Genomic DNA, 27,066 nt, shown 5'->3' with positions numbered 1-27,066 from the left:
CTTAGAGGGCTGAATAAAAGCTGCTGCTTTGGGAGAATTCAGATAGGGAATTTCTCCTTCGCCACCTTTAGGCACTTGCACTGTCTAGGATCAGACTGGTTTGGTTTTCTTCTTCTGCAGTGTTTTCTTCTGCAGTCCTTTGCAAACATATTCAGCTCTTACGTGGTTTTGCCTGAAATAGGTGGGTGAAACTCCAGCTTTGCAGAGCAACCACTGCCTTGCTGTTATTTTCTACACTTGTATTATTTTCTCTCCATTACCAAGTGTGGGAAGTCACTAAAACAGCTCAGAGCAGTGTGTGGACACTCTGGGCTGGAATGGGATGGATTTTTATGCACCACTAGATGGAGCAAAAAAAACCCCAAACCAGTTCAACTGAGATAAATTAAAATACTCATCTCTCAAAGTAGATTTTAACTAGCTGAAGGAAAATTCTGTGTAATGTAGGAGAAGCAATAATCCCCTGAAAAATGCAGCAGGGTTTAGGTCTCAAGCACAGCTGCAATTAAGGTTTGGAGATGCTCCCTTAGCCCAGGCACCAGCTGAGCCATGGAATATAGATTGCAACTCAGGATTCACGAGGAGTTGGAATTATGAAGTAATTGATGGCTGAGGAGCTCCTTCCTTCAGCAGGTGCCCAGGGATGGCAGTGCTGGGGAACGAAGCAGCACTGGAACAGCATTGAGGTCCCTGGCAAGAGGTGAGGACTTGGCTGCTTGGGATTCCCTCCTGGAAAGGCTGAGCCCCTGTGGAGCCCCCGGAGCCACAGTTCTGCACGGGGACATTTGTATGCTGGAATAGTGATTTGCCCAATGCACCATTTCGAAGTGCAGCACTAATGCCTTTTTCACCTCAAACACTGAAGTGGAGCAGGGAGTTCTCAGAAGATACAACCCCCAAAAATGCCCATCCAGACATCTGAGGGAGTGCTCGCTGTCTTTGCACTGTGCCAGGATCGCGTGCGAGCGGTGGTGGAGTTTTTTGAGGGAATTTTTTGCAGTAATTGACTATTTCCTGGCATGGGGGCTAGAGGGAGCTCCAATGCAGCCTTCCCAAAGCTTTCCCAGTAAATCCCTCCTGCCAAACGGCCTGGCTTAGTCCATGGAGCTGCAGAGGAAAGGAGGGAGGAAGGCAGCTCGATGGACTTCTGCACTCTGAGCACTGGAGATGGGATATATGGATATATGTGGATATAAATGTCTGGATGCCCTACAGTCAGTGTTGTTTATATCACTATTATCATAAAAGTTGTCTATAAATTTTATAATTCTTCCCCTAAACACACAGTTTGTTTGTGCCCCAACCTCTCTGGAGTGTGGTGCAGGATGTGTTCTGGGGAAGGTTTGTGTTTAACAGCACAGGAAAAGTCCCAGGGGTGTTTCCCATCCCACTGTCCCTGGTGGTTATCTAGGAAGGGGTAAGGAACAAGACAAACATACAGCAATACCTCTCCTAGGCAGTAGGCTTTCAGATAAAGAAATTGATAATGGAAAGGTATGAAACAATATGATTCTGTAGGTTTTATTTCTGCTAGTAGACATTTCTGCTGCTAAAGCAGCAGAAAATTCAGTTTTATTATTCTACCTCTACCAAAGTAATTTATAATAGTTAATGGTATTGCACCTGTATTTACAAGGTGTTTGGCATTCTGAACCTTTCCTCTCATTTTTCATGACATGGTTTAGTGGCATGGGGCTGTTCAATCAAAGGTTGGACTTGATGATCCTGGAGGTCTTTTCCAACCTCAATGATTCTGTGCTTCAGGTGGGTTTCCCTTTTTCTTTTAACTCCCCAAGCTGTGCAGCAGCTGCTCAAGGCTGGGAGGGCCTTGTCCAGGAGGGGCTGAATCCAGTGTGACTGGGCTGAATAGCACCAGGGGTTTATCCCCCTTCCCTGGGTACTTATCCCCCTTCCCTGGGTGTTTTTCCCCACTTCCCTGAGTGTTTCTCCCCTTCCCTCCTCTCCTCCTGGCAGAGGGAAGGGGCTCTGGGTGTTCAGGATGAGCTCAGGGCTGCCAGGGAAAGCTGCCACAAGTGGATGGATGAGGAGAGACAGAACTGCACCAAGTCCATCCGTGAGAGAAATGCCATTAATGAGTTCAGGGAGAGTTTTTCTGGCTGTGTCTGGAGCCACTCCAGCCTCCTGCTCCTGGCTACAAGCTGACCTTTTGTGCCTCAGCCCCGCTGCCATCTGGCTCCCTCCCTGCAACCCAAGATGTCCAGTCCCTGACCCTCCAAAGAGACCTTGGGGACCTTCCTGGGGATGGGAGGGACTCAGGGCGAGTCAGTTTGGGTTTTGGCAGCAGAATGCTGCAGGGTCAGGAGGAGAGAGGAGCTGTGCAGCCAACACAGAGGGAAACACAGCAGCACAGGGTGGGCTGGGCTGGAAGGGACCTTCGAAATCATCCAGTGCCACCCCCTGCCTTGGGCAGGGACAGCTCCCCCAGACCAGGGTGCTCAGGCCCCATCCAACATGTTTTGGTTACACAGGAAGTGCAGAGCAAACATTTGGTATTAAAGCTTTTCTGCAATAAAGGTGCTCACATGGGGAGGGCTCCACAGACCCTAATGAACAAGGCTCCCTTCCTTGTGCCCAGATAACTTCTTTATCTGCCATTACAGTTTTAGCTCAGCCATTTCTGTAAAATGCAGGTGTTGCTGTTTTCCCTTTAGACCTGAGATTCGAGAAAATTTTAAAATAATTATCTGTATTTGCTAAACAAGCTGGGAAGCTGGAATTTCAAACAACCAAAAGCCATCTCTTTGATTTTTGTTTACTTCCCATGTTCAAGTGAAAATTTGTAAACAATATAATGAAAAATACGTCCCTTCCTAATTTCTAGTGTTTCAAGCAAGTCCTTCCTGTTCCACACCCATTCAAGTATTTAGCCTTTTTTTAATGTTATTTGTGTACTCTTTGGCCTTTAATGGTCTTTGGCTGATGCATTCCCAGAACAAATGCATAAAATCAACCCAGTTTATGACCCGTTAATGTAAGCATTTTTTCCTAAAGAAATTATGTCACATCTCATTCACCTCTGAATTTTTTTTTCCAAGCCAATCACTGAAGCATTGCACACCTGAAAATGAGGTAGCATTGAAATCCATCTTGCTCTCTTCAATTAAATTCATTTTTACAGAGAATTCAATTAGTTGTAATTGCTGCTTTATGACAAGCTTTCGCCAGGGGCTGGGGTGGTAAGATAATTAATCTCGATCAGGAAATGTTGCTCCAATCATTTTCCTTTGTCACCCAACGAGGAGTGTTATTAATCAGGAGCTGTCTGTGACACTGGGAGCGCGGGTGGCTCTGCCAGTGTTGTCCCTCAGCCATGGCAGGTGGCTCTGAAAAACCAGCTTGTTTGTGGGGTCACTGGGGGCTGATTAAAGCCACCTCAGTGTTTCCTTGGTTAGGGTGACTCTCAGTGTGCTCACTACTCTCAGTGTGCTCCCCACCCTCAGCTCCCAGAGTGCTGGTGATGTCTTAGGATTTTAGCTTCTACATTTTTCCATGTATCTGTAATCCTGCAGTGTGTAACTCTAGGCTCCATACAGGGTGCTGAGCTGCTGTTCTCTCATTTTTAGACAAAACAATTCCTCTCTAAGCTCCAAACCCAAGGACACCTCACTGTCTCAGAGCTCCAAGATATGTAAACAAGAGTGAATTGGGGGAGCAAATTTGGGGTAATTGAAATCATTACCTGAAGCTGTAATTGGAGGATTAAACCTTGATATGCAAATGGACAAATCTTATAAAGTATGAAAAACTCATGACCTGCTGTCCATTTTGGGTGTAGCTCCTGGGTGGGTTTTGTCTGCCCTAAATGCACCTGAAAGCCTTCAAAAAATACAACTGCTCTTCATTCTCTTAACTTTGTGTAGCCTCTGTTTTAGATAAGCCCCTTAAGGCATCTCTGGGGGTGTCTCCAGCATCCAGCCTGGAGTTGAGGTGCTCTCCATGTGCTTGGAGCTCTTCAGAAGCCCACCAGGGCAGTCTTCTGCTTTGTAACTTTAGTATTGGATCATCTTTTAAAACTGTTCTTTTTGATTTTAGGGACCTCAATTTTATATTTAATTTTATGCTGGATTCCAAGGGAGACATGGACAGGAGTAGTCCTTGGGTCTGTTGCTTCAGTGCTTCAAGGGAAGGAAATTGCCAGGGCTAAGGCAAGGAAACAGGCAGTGCTTTTAAAAGGAAAACTGAAAATAATAAATATCAACTCATTTGATCTTTTTCATCATAGACTGAAGGATGATTACAGATTCAAGAAGGAAGGCAGAAATTCAGGTGTGTCATGGAGCATCAGGAAGTCTGTGATTTTATTCCAGATGAGGCATAATGAATTCTGAGCTTGGCTTTCAAGTTTCATTTAGGGACCTGTCTTGGCCACAACACTCAGTACCCCTGCAGAAAGCCCACAGTTACCTTGGGCAGGAGCAGGAACATCTGGGAGGCAGTTTTTGTTAGTGTCCATGTAAGGTGCTTTACCTATCAAAGCTTGGAGTGGTAAAACATGGGGTTGTGGAGGCTGAGACTGGAGATGAAGCACTGCCTCCTCCAGCCAGATGTGCAAGTTTCTGCCAGCTGTTTGTTCCATCTGACTCTCTGGTGTGGAAAAGTTAAATTGTGAGATAGTCTTTCCGTAAAATTGAGGAATGGGGAAGACTCACTTAAAGCTTACTTTGACATTTTCCATCCACATCCTTTGTGTTTTGAGGGCTTTTCTGAAGCATTTCAGTGTTGTGTGTATATATATTGTGTGTGTATTATGTACATACAGAGAGCACTTTCCAGATGTGGTTGGTCTCCAGACACATCCAGAGGGCACTCAGAACCTTTGGATGCAGCTGGACTGCATGTCCTGATTTCTGGATTTACACTGAAGCTGCACAAGTCCTCATGGGTACAAAGGCACCCTGAACTGTTCTACTGTAAATACTGTCTGGAATTTAGGATGAGTATGGGAAGCTCTTGTGAGCTCTTGAATTGTGTAAAGCACATGATCATCTTACTGTGGTTTCAACTGGCTCCTTTAGTAGGAAAATCCAGGGCAGTGAAAATCATTATTACAGCAAATTGATAAAAGTAAACTGCCAGTTAGCTGAAAAATCCTGTTTCCTTTCAGTTGGGGAGACTGCTCTGTAGCTCCCCATCCCTTTCCCAGCACACACACCACTAACCCCACGTTTTGTTGTTTGGCCACAGACCTGCTGACGTAGCTCCAGTTGGGTTTGGGTTTGGATTCTGTGCTAGTTTGCTAATTGTATGTTATTTAACTTCAGTTTGTAAGCCTTTGCTTCCAGAAAACAATGATGCTTTTTAAAAAATCCAACCCTGTTCTCAGTCTGTAGGTTTGAGCCTGCAGAGGAGCAGGATCACTGAAACATTGACTGTGAATGTGGAGTGATAAAAGGGTTGTTTTCTGTCTTTAAAAAGAAGCATCATAACCTCTGACAGACTGATAGAGTGCACTAGAATTTAAGTCATTGAATCTGCTTATCTGAAATATCTCTGTCAATTTTGCTTTTGAGAAATGATGGGATTAAGATAATAGATGCAGCTTTGCTGAATAATAGGGAGGCAGCATATGGATTGTAGGTCTTTGAATCCACTTAACAGCGTGTGTAATTCTGTACATTTCCTGGGAAACAAAAGAGGGATGCTCATTGATCCATAGTATCTTGTAATGTGCTGCTTCTGTGAAATGCTGGGTGATCACAGAAAAACACCACTTGCATGCAGGGAATATTCATTGATTGCAAGTGGAGGTATTGAAATGAGCTGAAAGTCATATGAATTCTGCAATGGCAATGCTGATGGTTCTGGAGAGCTGCAGGAATGAATGGCTTTGTCATGGCAGGTGATAAATGAGCCCTGGCAGTGCAGGCTGAGCTCCTGCTGCCTGTGGATCTGGGAGGGGGAATGAGCTCCTCTCCAGCCCTGCTGCTCTCCTGGCTGTGGGGAGCTCCTGCAAGGTGCAGAGTGCAGGAGCTGCTCCAGCTGCAGACGTGTGCCAGCTCTGAATAGGGCATGTAGGGGCTGCTGATGGGAAGGTGAGAAACAAACCTTCAGCCTAGAAAGCAGTGGCAAAGGGGAGTGGGACCTGTCCCTGAGCCACCCCGAGGTGCCAGCAGGAGCTGTCACAGTGTCCTTAAATCCACCTGCAGCACTGACATCCAGCAGGAACAGTCCCAGTTTCAGGTGATGCTGCTGTAAGTCTGTCTGAGGAATGTGATGTCATGTGGCCACTTTGGGGTGTGTTCATTTTGGATTCAACTCAGTGAGGTTTTTCTCCTCCACTCCATCACTTGCACAGAGCTGCTGGAAGCTGTTTTGGGAGGACAGTGATAGAGCTGGCAAAAGGACATGTGAGATTCAAGCATTTGAAATGACACATCCGTTTCAGGTTTACTCTCCAGCCTTTGTTTGCTGTTGTTTTTCAGTGGGATGATCTCAAATGCCATGGGAGGCTCCTTGGAGGGTTGGGATGTCTGTGGGCCCTGGGTGGGTCCTGCTCTGGGGAGCTGTGCAGGTGTCCCTCTGTCTGTGCTGAGCCTGCTGGGCTGTTTGCTGTGATTCTGCTCTCCCTGTGGGAGCAATCCTAGGGCAGAGCAGTTCACCTCATTCAGGTGCTCTCAGTGCTCCATTCACAAGGAACCTTTCTCATAATGTGACAGCGTTTGGAGATTTGTGGCTCTCATGAACATCACTTTCTGCGCAGACAATACACAAATGAAAAGGGAAAGCTGCTGCTGGCCAGGGACACCAGGGAGGACTTTTGGTGGAGAGAAAGTTTGTCCAACCCTGTTGTTGAACAAGACATTTTCAAACACTTCAGATCTCAGATTACATCAGCAGGCTGGACCTTGGCCTCACAGGGGATTAAACATAGATCTGGAAGCTTTAATGCCTTCAAATTGAGTTATATACAATTGGCTGCTGCTATCACAACGCTCCTTCTCTTCCTTCTTTGGAAAACCTCAATTCCCACGTCTCATGTATGGGTTGGTTTTGTTTTCAAGGTTCTAAATTTGAGCTGCAAATAGTAGTGAGGCTTGTTAATAAACATCTGATCTCTGTGTAACTCTGGGAATAAGTGCAATTTAAATGATGGGCTTCACTTCTAACAAAGCCAAAACCACATCACTGCAATATTTTAATATGAAATCAGTTCCTCTGGCAAGATATCACCTTGAAAAACAATGCTGAGTGGATAATGCTCAGCAGATAATGAATTCTAAACTGTTTCTTGTCATTGGGGTAGGTCCTTGATAAAGATTTTTTTTTCTCAGAGTTCAAGGCTTGGGGACTTGCAGCTCCTTTGGAAAACCCAGCAGAAGGCTAGGCTGCCTGAATGCAAGGCAGACACAGCAGTGAAATCCTAAACAACAGGGCCATTGACCTCTAGATGTTGTTGTTGGAATTAGTTTTGCTCATGGCAGTTTTTGGGAGTTAATCTTTCAAGTAACATTTTCACTGTACAGCGTGTGTTACCACAAAACAGAAATTAGAGCACTTCTACTAAAAGGAACTCCTCCAAGTGCCCCTGTTGTTACTCCTGCAGACTGCTTGTGGAATGCAGCCCCAAGTCTGCAAGCCCAAAATGGCTTTTATTTAATGTAATTCTATTGTCTCTGCACAGAAATTCAATTTTAGTTTTGCACAGTGTTCTGAAATTAATGAAGCCAGCTGAGCCTTGCTAGTCTGGATATTTCCTCCTGGCTTGCAGGGTCATGCTAGTCTTTGTTTCCTAGACATTGCTTTTCTTACAGATCTAAAATCTCTTTGAGATACTGCGATTATATTTTGATTTGGAGAGCATGTTGTGAAAATGAGTGTTTGGGCACACTCCTGGGTGAGTGACCTGGGGAAACAAGCTGTGCTCTGAGGACAGGTAACAGGAATTTCCAACTTGGAGCTGAGTTCCATTCCCAGTGCTGGGAGCACTTTAACACAACAAGAGCTCCAGCACATCCCCAGCCTTGGGAATGCAAGTCACTCAAAGCCCAAGCAAGGAAAGCTTTTTATTTGTAAGAGCAGCATAAAACATGTGTTTAAATACTTCTTGTCTAAATGGTTCATGAAAATATTTGGAACAAAATGTATGAGAAGAGAAAATTTGAAGCAGGAATTTCCATGGTATTGTTTTAGGTTCCCAGTCCTTCCCTCTGAAAGCTGCCTTTCCATAGCTGAGCAGTGCCAATTCTTTAAGCACAGCCACTAAATTGCCTGTGCAACAGAAAGGGTTAATTTGAAGAGTATTTTCAGGTTGTGTTCCAATGACTGATACCAGCTGAGTGCTGTTTCACTCTGCCCTACTTCCCCACGCAATCCTGGGAATCCTCTGGAGTGGGGCTGTTCCACTTTTAGATCTACAGTGAGACAGGTTTGCTGAATTGGATCTGCTGAATGCAGCTGCCAGAGGCATTCCAGCTTCCCTGGGAGCTGCTGCCTGTGCTCCATCCCTGCTTTGTCACTGCAGCATGTCCCAGGGAGTGGGATGATGGCATGGCAGGGAGGGCATGGGAGCATCAGAGCATCCATGAAGGCCACCATGCTGGCAGTGTCCATGGCAGTGGCAGTGCCAGGGGACAGCAGGAAGGCAGGCACTGCCCTCCTTGGGGGCTGGGCAGAGCCTGGATTCCCTCGCAGGGCACTGATGAATGCAGGCCAGGGCTGTGTGTCTGATAAACGAGGCTGCAGGCAGGGTGACAGCACTGCAGGGCTCCCAGCCACACATCCATGGCACTGCTCCGAGTCCTGGGAGAGACCAAGCCCTTCTCAGTGTCTGCTCCATGACACTCAAATCAGCATTTCCCATACCTTCTGTCCTCAGGGCCATTTGTTTGGCAGATCAGGCAAAGGAGAGTGGCAGGAGCTGCACTGCCACTCCCTGGGTCCCTGGAGCTCGTGGCACTTTGGGGTTTTTTGGGAATGTGTCCTCCCTGCTGGCTTGGCAGATCTCTGCCAAGGAATATGGAGGGCTGATTTTCTGTGAATGGCTGGATTATAATTTCCTGTTTTGTTTCTGAGGGATGGGGTGTCCTGGCTAAGCAGGATTCTTCCATCACCACCTTTTCCCTGTTGGGATCAGGTGCATTGGGCTTTCCTTCCAAATGGAGCACTGAGACTGGGATCCATGGTGTGTCAGACCATCCTCAAGCAAGGGAAAGATTTCCATTTAGTGAATAGAATATAAAGAATTATACTTTGGAATATAAAGAAATAGTTTGGTTCTCCTTTGTGTGTGAACATGTGGAGTATCACAGCACCAGCCTGCAGTGAGCAGCTTTCCCTTTCTTCCGTATGCTGCCAGTTCCTGGGAAGAAACTGTGCCAAGCAGCAGCAATTATTCGCTGAGCAACACCCCAGACAGGGTCTTAAATATTTAATGTATTATTCTGCATTCCTTCCCTCAGCGTGAGAAGGATGCAGTGCCACAGTGCTGCGAGCACCGAGGGGCTGACAGAGCTCTGAGCTGCCTTTTCCCCTCACACACCCAGGGAGCTGCTGTCTGCAGCTTTGTACTCCAATGCTCCAAGTGAATCTCCCTCCTTAGCCAAAAGATGATCTATTTAAGCAGTCTTTATTTGGGATCAAGCTGGGGGTTTGCTTCAACAGCGATTATTTCATCTGTCACCACTGTGCGTTTTCATGCCAGAAGAATATCTTGGCTTTTCTCAAATTGGATATTTTTCTGGCTGCTTGCACGATGTGTGCTTGTGCTGTGTGGTTATTTGTAGCCTCTGCCAGCAGTAAGAGAAGTGGTGCTGGGGTCTCCTCTGTCCTCTTGAGCAGCTAATGAAGCAGTTGCAGCCATCTGCACTGATGGGAAGGGACTTTCCTAGCCCAGCTCAGCATTATCCTGGCAAATTGAGCCCGGAGGGTTGGAGCTGCCCAGGGGAGCCTGAGGAGGGGAGGCAGCTGGGCTGAGCCATCACAGTGTGGGAATTCCTGCAGGATTTGCCACTCAGCCCAGCAAGAGCCTCCTCAGAACTCTGCCCTCCATCACGAGGTAAACCCAAAGCTGCTCCGTGGGGTGGGCTGTCGAGTGCCTGTCCTGTTCATCCACCTCAGCCAGAGCTCAGTCCTGGGTGCCTCTGTCACCCTGGGCCTCTCTGCAGTCACAGGGACATCTCCCAGATGCCTCTGTGACTGCCACTGTCACTGCTCCCCACGGAGACACACGAGCTGAAGGGCTCTGTGACAGTCCCAGGTCACCAACACCCCTCCTGGGTGGTCACAGCTGAGCAAAGCACCCCTGCAGGCTCTCAGTGCTCCAGTGCTCATTCCCTAGCCTCTGTGCCACAGGAGAAGGAACTCCATCTTAGACTATTCCCAAAAGAATCTCCAGTTTTTGTATTTATGGAAAACAGTTTCTTTCATCACAAAAAAAAGCAAACTAAACCAGAGCTTTGTATGAAGGCTCAAGGTGCCAAGAGCTAATTGTGTGTTTCACTTCAATCTGCTAAATCGTTGTGGAATAAGACCTTTTGGATAACCAATTGCTGGGAATGCTCTCTGCTGACCACACAGTGCCAGTAACAAGAGTCAGAGCCTGTGGCCTTGTTTTGTGCTCCAGGACAGAACTCTTGACAGAACTGTGTTTATTATTTTTGTCTGTGGATACAGAAAGTCTACTGAATAAGCCAGCAACTGTCTGAATTTTAGACCAATGATTTCTTGGAAATATTTGTATTTTCTCCTGCATGATGCACTGCAGGAGTGGGCTGGTCATGATTCCTGTGCTGATGGATACAAATGGAAGCTCTAGGAAAGCTCCTCATCCAGGACTTGTGGATAGCCACACTTTGGATAATCCTTTTAGCCTGGAGAGCAGTTGTTATTGCCAACAATTACACACATTCTTCAGGTTTCATGCTGACCACGTTAGCAGTCAATAATCCCACTGTGTGCCCAGTTTAGTTACACTTCATGCCACCATTCCTCTGCCTTTCCCCTGAAATGTCAGGAATTTGCATGACGAGGAGATGTCGTTCAACTGAGTCACGAGTGGAACTGGGGCAGATTTCCTCCACTGCCCACCTCGAAGGACCTTATAAACTCCATGGAAACAAACTGGGGATACAAAACATGGAGTGGTTTGGAGCATTCCCTGATAATGCCAGACAGTCCTACAGTTTGTGCTCTGTCTGAGCTCAATTTTCACTCAAAGCCTTGGGCATAGTTCTGCAGTTAATGGTGCTTTGGGGATTTTTTAAAATATCTTTATTAATACCAATGGAAATTGTATATATATAGATAAGTCTATTATATTTTAATAGTATCTTTTGAATGGCTTTATCATTAGATAGTGGATGTGGTTCTTTCTGGGCTACAGATGTCCTGAGCCAGTGCCCATTAGGAACAAACAGGATTGTCAGACCTTCCTGCTCACTTCCTTCAGAGCAGTGCAAGATTTTATTTTCCTGTCCTGTTTTAATTTGTTAAAAAGAAAAACAAAACAAACCAACCTTATTTTGAAGTAACCTAAATGAGGTCTATTTTTATTATTCCTGAAGTGACCCTGTGTGCAATGAGATGTTTGGTTTGCTGTAGCTTTAATGACATTGTGTTTGGAATCTGGGTTAGTTTCATGTTTTAAATTAACTTTCCATCTTTGAGCAGTTTGGAAAGAAACCAAAAGACTTAAATGGAATTTTAGCTGGAAAGAAAGAAGGGAAGTGATGATGTGATTATACTAAAGTTATTTTCTAAATTCAATAAGAATTAACTACATTTCTGTACCCCAAATCCAGATCTTTTGGTAGAATTTAAACTTGATTTCTCCTGTCTCTACTGGATTTTTTGGCTAGGTTTTCATGTTTTCAGACTGCTCCTGAGGTTTTCCACAATGGCAAGTTGAGTCTGTGGATGGCTGGCCAGGTAGAAAGGCTGGCCTATAACAATTCTGGGTGTGTAGCCCTCCTTTGTAGGGCTTGTTTTCCATCTTCCTCCCCACAGTGGCCTGTGTGGGGATCTATCTCATCCTGGGGATTTCTCCATATCAGCTCCACAGGCTTTTCCTGTCTCTGACAGTTTCTGTATCTGATCTTCACTGAAAAACAACATACACAAGTTGTACCAGGGGAGGTTTAGGTTGGGTATTAGGGCAAATTTCTTCACAGAAAGGGTTGACAAGCACTGGCACAGGCTGCCCAAGGCAGTGGTGGAATCACCATCCCTGGGAGTGCTCAGAGAACATTTGGATGTGGTGAGGGGAGGTGGTTGGATGGAGCTGGCAGGTTGGACTCCTCGTGGAGGTCTTTCCCAAGCTCAACGAGCCTGTGATTTCTGACTGTGAGAGGCATTTTTGGAGACAGCTGAGCCTTTCCTAGGTGTATTTATATATCCAAATAAAGGTGCCTCTCCTGACTGAGAGTTTGGGTGCTGGGGAGCTCCCTGGGATGCCTGACTCCAGGAAGGAAAGGCAGAATTCCTAATGAAGCTGTACTGCTGCTCCTTGGGATTGTGCAAGGAGTCCCTGAGCTCAGGAGGGCTCAGTGTCAGTCGGTATCACAATCAAGAGGTGGGGGCTAATCACTGCTCATTAGCATCTCATCTGCATGCACAGCACATCCCTGCTGCACGCAGACTGTGTCTGAGAAATATTTATTTCTAGCACTGAGAGCCAAAACTGGGCAGAGCAGATTTTTTTGCAAGTCTGGGTGAAAAGCGAGGCAAAAAGCCCTGCTGAGTGAGCAGGCTGGCACCTCCACAGCACCCTGGGTGAAGCAGGAAACTGAATTATAAGTAAATGAAGTTCACCCTTTTCAGCTGTTAAACGAACACCCAGCCACAAAGCTGACATATGTGAGCCACCCCCTCGAAATTCATCGCTATTCACAAATCTTCAGCTGGGGAAGCAAATAAATTACAGGGTGGCATAAGCTCCCCAAAGCTATTTTAAAGCTTTCGTGCTTTAGTTAAAAGCTGTTTGGACAGTATGGTTTGTTTCTGTTCCTGTATAGCTAATTCTCACTGCTTTTATGGCCTCCTCCCTTCACACCACCCTGTTTATTTTTGTAAACAAATTAGGAATCTTGGGACTCCAAGTTAAGATTTGCCATTGATTTATGAATGCCCACTGTAAATATAATTAATGCAACTCTAATGTGAATTTTATGAACCTCCACAGACCATACATGTTTATGGCTATGTGAGCAAAGGTGATCTATGGCCATTTGTGCAAGGGATATAAATGGATAAGTGCAAGTAACCATTTTAAAATAATGGGGCTTTGCCTAATGTTTTATTACAGCCTATTGGAAAACTGGCTTCACCCTAAAAATATAACTCATATATATGAGTATATATGATTATATGAGTATATATATATATATGAGTATATATATATGTATAAAATAAACCTGGAGTCACACTCAGTGAGAGCAAGGTTAATTACACCACACTGCACATTAAAATATTGCTGCTCAAAAAACAGCACTTAGAGAACTTCCTCAGTGCTTACAATACCTCAGCTGAGCTTTGTGCTGTGATAATTCTGCAGGACACCTCCCCAGTTGGATTTCTGGGTGGAGAGCACCAAGCCCCAGGCTGTGAAGGTGGCTGCTGGGCTGGTGGGCAGAGGAGGGGAGGTGATGCCCAGGGTGAGCTGAGCTCCAGGAGGATTCCACTGCAGGAGGCACAATTCTGCCCAGCTCCCCATGCAGCTGTGGTGGATGTGCTGAGGATGAATGTGGCCAGGATTGTGTCCCTGGAATAGCACAGGGCTGTTCTCCCAGGATCATGGCTGGGTTTGTGGCACTGCCAGCCCTGGAGAGGCACTGTGGCAGGTATTTACCAGTGTCCTGCACCAAAATGGGAACTGAGCTGGGATTGTCCTGCTGAGTGCACCCAGAGCAGGGCTGCAAGCAGGAGAGCTTCTGGAAATGTTCAATATAAAGGTGTCCACTGTGTCAGTCATTCCCAAACCAAAATATTGTCTCTCACTGAAACACAGAGGAATGGAGTGCTTTCAGAACATTGAAAATTGATCACTTTGTGACTAATTCAGACAAACATTTCTCAATTCCCCTTTCTCTAATCAAGGAAAGGGTTGTTGGGTTTTTTGTTTGGGTATTTTTATTTACACTCATGTTTAATGGCATGCTAAGTACTCTGTAATGTCAATAAGAAGGAAGAAAATGTAACGCTGTTGATATTTAAGCACATAGGAGTTTTGAATAGTTTATGCTTTAATTAGGTTTATACTTTACTACTTTATAATTTTATTCTTTTGCTGTCACCTCAGGACTTCACTGGAAACAGGAAGCAGCGTCTCAACTGACCCACTCAGGTACTGTAGCAACAATAGATGGTAGTTGTAGGTTTGAACTGACAGAAATGCCCTGTTCTGTATCAGCTGCACATCACACAACTTTATCTGGCAATGCACAGCCAGCAAAGGCATAGCTGGATTTTCCTAAGAGTGTGTAATCCACTCTTTTCCAGGATTTCCAACTTGAAATTCAGTTCTGCCTTCAAACCCCATGTTTGTTCTCAGAGCAGCACGAAGGGGAGGGACAGGAGGTGTGTTTGTGCACAAACCATCTCTCTCTCCGATTTTTCTACCTTTGGTGCTGACAGTATCTGACCTGTCCCCCTGTCCTGGCAGCTCTGTGCTGCTTTGGGGGAACAATTGTGTGGAGATGTCACTCCTGTTTCTGTTGCTCAGCATTTTGATAAAAGCCCCAGTCCCAGCTTCAGAGAGCTCAGTCACAGGAGGCACTGCCATATCTGGGATTTTACTTTGATCACTCCATTTAGAAAGAAATGCTTAGCCCTGTTAACACTGCATATCAAATGGGTACCTTGCATCTTTTATTCTCATCCCTGCACATTGAAAAGTGCATCAAAGGCACAGACTTCCTTTGATAAAGCTGGGGCAGAGTCCCTCCCTCTCGAATTGACAGTTGTTTTGGTACAAGTCTTCCTTTGGAGATGTTCTGGGTTGAAGATGTGACTTTTTCCCACATGATGTCATTTTAACCTTGCTTGAACAAAACGGTGGGAGCTGTTCTGTTTAACCTTATTCAAATTAAGGGCCCTCTGTAATTAATCTTCCATTATTACCCAGTGTAAAGTCTTCTGAAAGTGAAGCATTTGCCTTGTTGCCATTCCCTGAGCAGCCACCCCCTGAGCTGTGATATTCCCTTTGTCCTCAGCACAGCCACACTGCACCACGTTCAGTCCCCACTGTACTTTTGTTCACTCCCAGTGTGCTGAGAACACTGTGCCTTTGTCTGCGAGGACAATGCAGGAGACAAGCCCAACTTCCCCCAGCCCTGCTCCTCTGCAAATTTATTTTAGCACCAGCATCATGGTGCTGGTGGGTGATTTAGCAGAGCCAGGTATTGCTGCTACCTTTATTGCATGTTGGAAATAGATTTTATCACAATGGTTTTCCTCCCATTAGATATTTTTCCATGGGAGGGCATCAGTGAGGAATATGGAAGAAGTAGATGCATGCAGTAAGTCCTTCTGAATGTTGAGAACTGGGCTGAAATAATATCTATAACACAATATAATATCATTACCAGACGAGGATGTAAAAATGCCCCTCTTTAACTACAAATTAAATAATTTTGTGAAGTTTAAAAACTCTGGAGGGAAATAGTCATAGAGGAGACACTGAAGAAAAATGTTCAGATCTTATCAGATAAAACTGTGGATTTTTCCTAGTGTTAAACAGTTACTGAGGGCAGAGCATGTGCATTCTAGACCATTTCAGCAGGTCAAATAAGCCTGCTCTGGAGCTGTAATTACACAGAATTAAGGCCATTATTTTTAAGTACAATGAAAGAGAACAGATTTCTTATTAGTGAATGTGTTCTTGTGAACCTGTTTAGCAAACTGGCCTTTGAAAAACCCAGAAAATGGGATGTCCCAATTAATATGGCTCCACTCAGCATTCTCTCAAGTATTTCAGGGTACTCTTTTAGCATTTTGCTCACAAATTTCTCATCTCCATCACAAGGTATTTGCCCTCAGTGAACCACTCAGTGCTGGAAAGAGTAAAGGTTAATATGAAAAATTTGCTTTTGTCCATTATAAAGAGGAAAATATGTAAAAACTGGCATATTTTATGTGTACATGTACTGGTTGGCACAATTTCTCTCCTAGCCTGCACATATTTATTCTGGACATTTGGAGCTGGCCTCTGTCAGCTTTCAGCTGGCATCCAAAAATATTTTGTTTCCTAATATCTAAATCTTAATGTGGACCTTCTGGAGGGTCGAATTGCAAGCCCTGTTCCAAACGAGCTAGAAATTTAAATGTTGGAGCTTTGCAGATATTTGGGGTGGATTTGTCATCTTCTGTCACTGATCAGCCAGTGGCTGTGTGAGCTCAGGGAACAGATGTGCAGAAAGGACAGTCAGGATGAAGAGAACTGCAACTTTCTTCCTGCCCTTCTCCATGGATACTTTGGCAGCTGAGTGGCTTAATAACCACAAATAAAGGATAGTATCAAATGATGATTAGAATCACTCTGGGGGAGTACATAACTGAGAGCTGTCTGAGGCCAAAGAACTTTGTTTTGAGTTACTGGAGGGTTTCTAGGCAGCAGAGCTGCTCTTCAAGTCAGCATGGAGCGGAAAGACCTTGATTTCTGTCCCTGGCTCTCTGGGTATCTCTGTCCTGGGCAGAGGATGTCACCAGAACCTCGGGGTGTCCCCAAGGTGTCCCTGAGCCCGAGGGCTCCGAGTGAACTCAGCTCTTCCAGCTGCCCTGAGGGACAGGGATGCTCCAGGGCTGCTACCCCGGAGTGCCTGCGAGGGGCAGGGAGGGACATGTGGTTAGCCAGAGCTTCCAACACCAACATTTGCCTTCTTCTTGAGCAGCCCGGGAATTTTCCCCAACTTTGATGTGGAGAACGCTTCCTGCACTTGCAGTGCCCACCCAGCCCCAGGGCATGGAGCTTTGTGTGCTGCTGTATCCTGGGAGCACTGAGGCCTTTAACCCTCCCAGGAGGAAGTTCAGCATCTCTTTGCTTGCCCAAACCCTTGGTTTGTACAACACTCTGCATTCCCCCACTTTTTATCGTGGTGTTTGCAAGGTGTCATGGATGAATATGGGATCCTCACTGCTGGTCCCATGAAATTCCTGAGCTCCACAATGCACAGCTTTTTACCAGGAGGTTTTGGCGTGTGGCCAGTGAAGTATTTCACCCTGGAGGCTTGAAAAACCTCCAGGAAAACAATTTCCTTACTACAATTTCTGTGCTCCACCTAAGGAGGGGGATACACTGTTTTTCTGGGGAAGTGAAATATTTTCCAGGAATGGTCCTGGCGTATCACTGTAAAGTTTAACTAAATGAATCACAGTAGTTCAATAAATGTATTTTGTGAAGGGTTAAAGACTGTCACCAGACAAGTCAATTGTCCTGATCTGCCCAACTTTTGAAACCAGTGAGTACACCAGGAACTCCAGCAGGCACTGGCTTCATGCTGGGGTTAATTTATCCCTCAGTGGATTGTTTCCCTTCAGCCTCAGAGCTCCAGGGGTTGGCAAAAAAAGCACCCCTAAAAAAGGAGATGGCGCAATGTTCGATTTCCACTTGGCCCTTCTGTTAGTGGCTGTTTTTGAAATCCTTGTCAGAGGCTGAACTCTGACTGACTGCAGGAATTCTCAGCAAACTGCTCACGGCTCCAGTGCTGGAGCTGCAGCACATCCAGAAATCCCTGCTTCTATTAGGCCTGGGAATTCCAAGTCAAAGGTTTTGGTAAATGCCTTTCTGAAAGAACCAGTTCTATATCCCGGGTGAGCGTGAGATGAAGCTTAATTTCCTTTGTTGTTTTCTTCGGGAAGACAAGTGAAAATGAAGAACGTGTTGAGAGCATGGGGCTTTTCATTTGCAAAAGTCCTAATTAGCATTTTCTCTGCATGCAGGGTGGGATAATCAGGGTTGGATGCTGTCAGGAAATCCGTGGGTACATGGCTTCTATGCTCTGAGAGCCCACTGCTTAGAAATACATCATTAAGGTGATAAATAGGATTTTTTTTTCTGGAAAGGATATGATGGTGAGAAAGAAATTGCTTTGCAATGTGAACAGACAAAGGATAAGTTTCCTGAAAAGTCTCATTTCAGGATCAAGTCTTTGGCTGGCGTCTCCTGAGCTTACTTGTCTCAGGCTGGCTTCCCCCTTTTTCCTTGATCCTGGGAATAGCTGTCCTTGGTTACGGGATGTAACCAGTTTTTTTCTTTCATTTTTTCTTCCTTTTTTTCAAGGAATGTAAAAAAATTAAGACCCAAAAATGTGACAACTGGGAAAACTCAATTTCTTTCTTTTTTCTTTTTTTTTCCTTCTTTTTCTGGTTTTTTTTTTCTTTCTTTTCTTGTGCTGTCTGTTCTTGGAAACAAAGGAAAAAGGATTTCCCATTACCCTATTGGCACCACCAAACCCAAGGCAGGAGGCAGTGCCAGGAGACTGGGGCTCTCCAGCAGCCACTGGGTCTCCAGGGCCTTTCCTCAGTTCCTCTTTAGATAAAACTACCCTGGAGAACAGAGATGAAAAGCAGGGATCAAAGATTTTTGATAAGAAAATCTAAATATCCTTACCATGATGGCATCAGTGATTTGAAAATGCCAAGCTAACGATGCCCAAGGGAATATCAATACAGGAAGAAAAACAGGCTGGAATTTGGACAGGGTTGGATATTGTTGGGGGGTGATACCAGTTGTGTTGGCTTAGGAATCACCAGCTCTGGTGCTGGTTTGAAAGAAATCCCGGCAAAGAAGTGCAGGCAGCACAAGGAAAGGGAATAATGATCTATTTCAAAGAGCATCTTCACAAGAAATAACTTTTTTGAAGGCCCAAATCAAACCCATTTTTTCTCTGCAAGTTGCTGTTCTCATGATCTGTTTGCTGCCACCACCTGCCCTGTCCTGTACAAGGGGTTTTTAGGGAAATACCATACCAAGTGTGACACTGTGTAAGCATAACCCACTGATTTTTCACTTCACTAAAGAAACTGCCAATCTTACTCAAATATATTTATAATTTCATTTAATTAAACTTACACAAAGCAGTTTTATAAGAAGATCCAAGGCACTTCTGCAACTTCAACGTGACAATGAGTAAAACCAGAACCCCTTAATATAGCTTCTATAGATCCCTAAATATAGCTTATTATCCAGGCACTTGGGGAAATAGATAGGTCTACATGGAAAAGAGCCTCAGGTTAAGACTTAGAGGTTTGGTTTGCTTTTCATTGTTTTTAAACAGTGTTAAAATTCTTGTGGCTTTTTGGGGAGGGCATTGTGGGGGGTGTTTAGTGGTTTATTTGTTTGGCTGATTTTTTTGTTTGGTTGATTGTTTAGGATTTTTGGTTTGGTTTAAACACTTGTCCAAGTTCCAGGATGGTTTTGAAGTATTTCTTCAGATTCTGCTTTTGGTTTTGTTGTCGTAACTGTTGAACTCTTTAAGTTCCTCTATACCTGTTTGACAGTATTGCAAGCTGTAGCCTAAATGTTTACTATGAGTGATTTTCAGAAGGGAAACAGAATGAAAAATTGTTATTTCTGGAAAAGTGAACTTGCAGCAAACTGGACACAAGCATTGGTCTCCACTAAGACACTTCTTATTTAGCAAGAGCAACAAAAATGTTAAAAATTGATAAACTGCTGTTGAAGTTCTCCCATGCCAGTCATGTTCCAATAGAGCAGTTCTGTGCCGTTGTTAACTCTGAGTATCTGTGAGACTGGAGAGGGGCAGGGATGGACACTGATCTCTGCTCTCAGACAGGGACAGGAACCAGGGGTGGCTGGAGCTGGGCCAGGGGAGGGTTGGGGTGGATTTTAGGGAAAGGTTCTCCCCCCAGAGGGTGCTGGCACTGCCCAGGCTCCCCAGAGAATGATCACAGCCTGAGGCTGCCAGAGCTCCAGGAGTGTTTGGACGGCACTGCTAGGGATGCACAGGTGGGCTTGTTGGGGTGTCTGTGCAGGACCAGGAGTTGGGCTGGATGATTCTTGTGGATACTTCCAACTCAGGATATTCACAGAATCCCAGACTGATCTGGGTTTGGAGGGACCTCAAAGCCCATCCAGTCCCACCCCTGACATGCCCAGGGACACCTTCTACCATCCCAGGTTGCTCCAAGCCCTGTCCAACCTGGCCTGGGACACTGCCACGGATCCAGGGGCAGCCACAGCTTCTCTGAGCACCCTGTGCCAGGGTCTGACGATCCTCACAGGCAGGAATTCCCACCTAATCGCTGATCTAACCCTGCCCTGCGTGATTCGTTCCAGGATTCTCACCCTTGGCAGCTCAGGTTGGGATAGACAGGAAAGAAGGGGGAGGGGAGGGAGGAGCTAGAATTGGGCCATGGTAAAAGATAGAAATTTTTTTAAAAATTGTGCTCCTGTCTTCTCAGAACAAAAGCAATGCGCTTTTATCGTGCCTAGCAGAGGTTTGCGTGGCAAACGCTGCTAATCCTGCCATCCCCCAGCCCTCCTCCTGCGGCTCGGGGATGGCTCCGGAGCGGCTGCGGCTGCCGGCATCCCCCGGGATGCTCCGCCGGGATTCCCCGCAGGGGCTGTCCGTCCGCCCGGCAGTCCGGCTGTCTGTCCGGCTGCCCGTTTGTCTGTCTCGCTGTCCGTCCGTCCGTCCGTCCGTCCGTGCCCCGGGGGCTGTCCCGCTGCCGCCCGCCGTTCGGGGTTGGCTCATCCTCCCCCCTGCGCTCCCTGGCAAAGCGCGTTGGGAACAAGATAAGCACAATCTGGTGTGGGAGCGGGAGGGTCTGAGCTCCTGCCTGCCTGCCTTTTTTTTTTTTTTTTTCCTTCCTTTTTTCCGCTCTTTTCCCCTCCCCGTCACAAGAAGCCCCCAGTTCCCGAGGTGCCGCAGACAATGAAGCTGATGCGCTGGTACTGAAAGAGCTGATTAATAGGGGGAAAAGGGAAAAGGGCAAACGCCTGCAGCCCCATGTGCTGAGATCCCAGCTCTGCTGGGGGTACCAGGCAGTGGTGTCAGAGCCCACCGAGATCACTGCCTGCCTTTTCCGAAGTTCTGGGAGCTCTGAGGATGCTTTCCAAAGATCCATCCAAGCCCCTAGCTGGAATTTATCCACGCTGCCTATCCAGAGGGCTTTCCGAGTGGCCTAAAGCAGCCGAAAGGAGAAGTGGGGTCTGTGTGTAGTAGCAGTGCTCCCGGTAGGGCTGGGGACTTTGGGAGAGCTAAGCGGCGAGCAGGATCAAAGAGCATTGGTGTCCTTTGTGCGCCGCCTCTTTGTACGAGCGCGGGGCACTGGGGCTGCAGGTGCTGAGCCCAGCCCGGGGATGCAGCCACGGGGACACGAGGCTGCTGCTGCTCCGGCTTTGACTCATCCCAGTCACAACAAAAAAGTCTTGTCTTGCTAAAAGCCCGCTGCAGACCGCGGTCGCGGCGGCAGGAGCGCTGGAAAATGCTGAAGTTGAAGGCCTTCTGCTTGGATTACTGGCAGTTTTTATGTCTCCAGCCTCTCCATGGTTTCTATAAAAGGTAAGAAAATGTTAACTCTGAAATGCTCTCCGGCACGGGGTGGCTGCACACGATGCCAACAGTGTTTTTCCTCCCTTGCAGGAGGGAGAAGGGAGTGTTGGGCAATTAATGAGAACTTGTGACAAAGATTGCTGCTTTTTTTTTTTTGCTTAATTGCATTCATTATCAGCTGCCGCTGTCTCTGTGCATGCAGATGTGAAGGTGAGGGTGCTGTTTGGTTTTAACATGTGCTTTAGGTCACATCAGCTCAGCTCAGACTCGGTACTTTCTCTTCCCTGGTGTTTTATCCTTAGGCACAGTGCCTCGTGCTGTGGTGTCCACGCTGTACCCAGCCCTGGCAGATTAATTGAAATGTCATGGAAATTTATGTAATGAAGAGAAGACCCTTAATTTCCCCGAGATATTTAGCAGTATAACAGTTCATCTTCCCTCTCCCTCGCAGCACAAAGTGCACATCAGAGTCATTCAGAGCAGTGGGCACTTCACTTAGGCAGCTCTGACACCCAGCTGGAATGATTGATGGTGAATGGTGATCGTAAAGAATAGGTCTGGGTGTCAGATGCATTGAGCTTGCCTATTTAATGGAACAGCAAAATAAGCAATTCCATTTAACATGTCCCTGAACTTACCCTGATGCTTTTTAATCTAAACTTCGTTTTCCTTGCTCTTGATTTATGCTGCTAAGCAGAGGGAATTGGGTGGATTTGAATTTTCTGGGGGGAAAGTGGGGATCCCTTCATTGTGAAGAAAACCCATGCGATTCTCTAAAATAGGATTCCATTCTTGTTATGTACACTTTCTGCTCTGGCTACCTATTGTCAGCCTACAGAAAGTGCTTTGTACTAAATGCTAATTGCAGTTGAATTTTTCATGCAGTGACTGAAGGCTGGAAAAGGGAACTGTTCCAATCTTTTTCAAGGTTTAAGGGGTGCCCCGCACTTTCTGGCATTGAGTAACACAGGACCCTCATCTGTGACCATTGCCTTGTGAAGTTTCAAAAGATAGCTTTATTCTCCTCTTCTTGCAGCTTTGCACAGATTCCATTGCCAAGCCAAAAAATTTCCAACCTAGTCCCAGCCTATTGTGATGTTTTCCTTGCTGAGAAACCATATCAAATAATAGAAATGTAGCCAGACTGTTTTGACACAAATAAATACAACTGAACTCCAGCTCTCTGTCTTGGATTCCTGGCCAAATCCCAGCTTTGGGGCAAACGAATTGCTGGGGAGTTATTCTACATCTCCTAATGGAAAGCTCTGCAATAGGGCTGCCCATTTATGTCCTTCCAGATAATTAATTTACTTGCCATCAAAACCTGGTGCTTGAATCTTCTGTCTGCAGTGTGTTTGCATGAACAGAGCTAAAACCAGGCCTGAAGTACTTCAATATCAGAGAGAGGCACTTTGTTCTCATCTTTTTAAAAAGAAAAGAAAATTGAAGGAAAGTTGCAACTTCCTCATGATTGAAACAAAATAATGTCTTGGTTAAAGCACAAATACATGTGAAAAGCAGGTGCTGCAGAATAACAAACCTTAAATGCAAGGAAGTTCATCTGAAAAGTAAAGAAAAAACTTTTTGGAGACTTTCAGTTATGTTTTATTAGTGATTGTAAATTGTTTAAAATGCTCTTGGAAAAGAGCCCGGAGGCAGTGGGGAGGTTTTGTGTGCACCCTGTGTATATATTTCCTATTTTTATGTATAAAATGAGATAACAAATAGCCAAAACAGGACTTGGGTTACATTTCCATTCAATGACTGTGCTCTTTCCTTCTGCGCACTGCCTGACTCCGATTTTCAGTTGCAGTCAGTGCTCAGAGCCGTGAGGAAGTCCAGGAAAATGTTCCTGGTTGCTTTGGAAGCTGTGACTTGCTGCTCCATGGTGAGATGTCCAGCTGTGTTTTCCAGCATTTGTTACTCAGGGAATGCTTGTGGGTTCATGCTCAGGGAAGGGAATGAAGCTGGACAAGGGTCTGGAGGAGAGGCTGAGGGAGCTGGGAAAGGAGCTCAGCCTGGAGCAAAGGAGGCTCAGGGGGAACCCTGTGGCTCTGCACAGCTCCTGACAGGAGGGGACAGCCGGGAAACAGGGACAGGAGGAGAGGGAACTGCGTCAGGCTGGGCCAGGGGAGGCTCAGGTTGGATATTGGAAAAATTTCTTCATGGAAGGGGTTGTCAAGCACTGGGACACACTGCCCAGGGCTGAGGTGGAGTCTCCATCCCTGGAAATGTTCACAAAGCACATGGATGTGGCACCTGGGGACACAGGTCAGTGGTGGCCTTGGCAGTGCTGGGGGAATGGCTGAGCTCGATGATCTCAGAGGACATTTCCAGCCTTAATGATTCCATGATTCTGTGTCTGCTGCCTGGCCTAGACAGCTCTGGTGTTTGGTACAGCTTCCTCTTGCTCTGGAAGTGAAATCCATGGGCTTGAGGAGAAGGTGTGTTGGCTCTTGAGGTGGCTTGGCCCCTCTGCCCTGAGCTGTGGGGCTGTGAGAGGAGGAGGACAAGGACAAGGAGCCATTGCCCCTCCCTGGCTGTGGCTGCAGTGCCAGGTGGGACACTGTGAGAAAACTGAGTCACAGGGATGGGACAAAGGAGAACTAGGACAGGTTTGCAAGTTTATTTATGTATACAGGGTAAAAATCCAGTTCCAAAATAGCAGGCTGGGCATGTGGCATTGCTGAAGAAATGCCAGGTAAGGGCAAACACCCAGGGTATGGAGAGAGCTTCTCCAGTTTGTTCTCTCAACACAGCAAGTGGAAAGAGGGAAAAACCCACCAACCACACTTTTAGTCCATTCCTCAAATTTGGCAGTACCTTCAGTAAGCAGGGCTTTGCCCATCCCATGTACATTCACAGAACAAAGTCACTGCAAGGTAATGATGCTGGTGCCTCCAGTGATGTGTTTATAGACCAGCAGCCTGGTTTAGCCAAGTGTCAGCAAGCTGCATAAAGCAGACTGGGGGGGCTGGATTTGGTACCCTCCTGATACAAACACTGAGGTGCTGAGATGTGCTTCTGTGACAGATTAAAGGGTAAGATGAGCAAATCACTGTAGGGCTTCTGTGGGCTTTGCAGGATGAACGCCTCACGCTTTCCTTCCAGGATTATTATAAACCCATGTGACTTCAGGTTTAGCATGTGAAAGTGAAGATTTTCCTTAGCTAGGGGGGAAAGCTTCGTGCTGTGCTGCTGCCAGCTGGTGTGTAATAGCCCAGGCAAGAAATTGGTACCATTAGCATTGCATTAAAGATCAAGCAGAAGGTGAGGAAATGTGTGACTGGCACTCAGGGCAGCTGTAAGCTGCAGATTTTTCCTCCCAGAATGCCTTCTCTCTTCTGGCTAAAACAAGAGAATTTCAAAAAACATAAAGGAAGTGCCAAGTTCATAAAGGCTGCTTTATTGGAATATCTTGTTTGGCAAACAAAACAGTTTCTAAATGATTTCTTGTCATTTTCAATTTTTCTTTCATGAGTTTGGGCTCTCTAAAGGAGGCATGAATCCCTTGCAGAACAATTATGGCCATAAATAATGAGCAACCCCAATGGAATAAGCAAAGTGAGAGGTGACTGACTCTTTGAAGCCAGGAATTAGTTGGAATTATTTCTGCCAGCCTTCAGCTGATTCACAGTTCCAGCACGGTGCTTCAGGATAGCTTGGATCATGTGCTTAAGCCCATCTCTGGGCAAAACAGGTCTGCATTTTGGTATATGATTCATTCCCATGAGGATGTTTCAGTGTTGATTAAAAATGGAAATGCCTTCATGAATTGGCTCATGAGGATCAGCTTAGTGCTGCCATACTGGAATATCAGAGTATCTGAGTGTCAGGAGCTACTTAAAGCCACTCTGAGATTGCACTCTGCAGGGCACCTGCAGCTCTCTGCTCATCCTCTTTCCCACTCTCTTATCCTAGAAAAATGTGTAGCATTTGAAGCCATGAAAGGAATTGCCAGCCTTAATTTAGATGCTGTTTCAAAGACAGCACACGGGCTTGAAATGATCCATGTCAGGGCTGTCCTTTAGGTTAACTCTTTGTTAAAGAGAATGTGCTTTGAGGGGCTTTGTTCCTCATTCCTGGTGTTCCCAGCACGGCTCTGCTCCGGGGTGATGTCAGGTGGGGTCAGATGTGTTGGGTACCTGGCACAGAGCAGTGCTGCTGCTTCCTCTGAGGGAAAGGCAGCAGAAAAAAGATGTTAAAAACTCACTGGTCGTGTGTCACAGCCTAATTAAACTCATCATTTAGAAACAGATTTAATAAAGGGGAGAAAACTTACATAGAGTTCTATAATCCCATATTCCTGGAGGCAATGGCTGTATACTGATTACCTCACTAACAGGGAGTAGGGGGAAAATTCCTTAAATTCTGGTTCATGAGGGCAGGGAGCTGGTTCTGCACACTGCTGGACAGTGATGTCAGTGTGTCTGTGGATCTTCTTGCTGCCAGTTAAACTCGGAGCTCCTTTGCAGCATCTTAAACAAAACAAGAGCAGAGCGGGTGGGGAAAATTACTGGAGCTTTGCCTTGAACTTGCATTTGGAGTTCACCATATATGTTGTTAGAAACAAATGGTTTGCTTTCACTTGACAGTGACTTCATCCCGAGCAGGGCTGAGTCATGTGCCATGGAGCAGCTCCCTCTCCAGAGGATGCTTTGGCAAAGCTCCTGCAGCTGCAGAGCAGCTGAGAGCTTCCCCCACCTCCCAAACCCACCTCCCAGACCCACCCCCCTTGGAAGCACAGCCTGCAAACAGCACACGCTGCAGTATTCCCACACTCAGCAGAAAAACAGTTCAGAGCAAACCCTCAAATAAATGCACAAAGTAGCAAAATGCCTTAAAAGCCGTCAGAGGATTTCTCTGTGCTCGGGAAAGTGATTCCAAGTTGAGAAATCCAAATGAAAATACACCAAATCCCTGCTAATCTGGCGGGAGCCTTCCCTGTAATGCCATTAATGGTTCCCTGTGTCTGCAGGAGCCTTTGTGCAGGTGTTCCTTGCTCACTGCCTGAAATTCCTACTCCTGCTTTGCCTTCCCAGGCTGCTCTTCCTCCCTGCCTGGGGACACACATCCCATGGCATCCCTTCATTTCCCATGCCCTGGTTTCCCTGAGGTGTGCAGTGGGATTTGGGCATGGCTGAGTGAAGCCTTGTGTGAATCTGTTGGGCTGGGATGGCTCTCCTGCACCAGGGCTGGAACTGGGCTGAGCTGCCTTTCAGGCCAGACACAGTTCTTTGTGTGTGTGCCTGCCTTTTCCCACCTTTCCCCTGCCTTTTCCCACCTTTCCCCTGCCTTTTCCTGCCTTCCCCTTGCCTCTCCCCTGCCTTTCCCCCTGCCGCCCTTCCCCCTGCCACCTTTTCCCCTTGACTCCCCACTGCCTTTTCCCTGCCTTTTTCCACCTCTGCCTTTTCCTACCTCTGCCTTTCCCCTCCCTACCTTTGCCCTGCCTTTTCCTGCCTTCCCCTTGCCTCTCCCCTGCTTTTTTCCTGCCTTTTTCTACCTTTCCTCTCCTTGCCTTTCCCCTCCCTGCCTTTTTCCCCTGCCTTTTCCCTTGCTGTCTTTCCCCCTTGCTGCCTTTTCCTACCTTCCCCTT

General features: G+C 46.3%; 1 protein-coding gene across 15 annotated transcripts in view; it reads left to right on the top strand.

Annotated features, from left to right (window-relative positions):
• IQSEC1 (IQ motif and Sec7 domain ArfGEF 1) overlaps positions 1-27,066 on the top strand; it is a 322,066-nt gene that overhangs the window by 160,387 nt on the left and 134,613 nt on the right. For 10 of the 15 annotated variants that reach the window (XM_085073103.1, XM_085073102.1, XM_085073106.1 and 7 more), the window contains one exon: positions 14,255-14,299. The exons of 4 other annotated variants lie outside the window; for them this stretch is intronic. In XM_085073103.1, the coding sequence (XP_084929229.1) occupies positions 14,255-14,299 (45 nt within the window). Of the gene's footprint in view, positions 1-14,254; positions 14,300-20,798; positions 21,480-27,066 lie in introns of those variants that run through there. One more of the 15 variants, XM_085073113.1, reaches the window with a different exon arrangement.

This window comes from Lichenostomus cassidix, chromosome 12 (genome assembly GCF_008360975.1).
Source record: "Lichenostomus cassidix isolate B80296 chromosome 12, HeHo_3.0, whole genome shotgun sequence".
Taxonomy (NCBI): domain Eukaryota; kingdom Metazoa; phylum Chordata; class Aves; order Passeriformes; family Meliphagidae; genus Lichenostomus; species Lichenostomus cassidix.
This window is presented reverse-complemented; position numbering and strand designations above follow the sequence as displayed.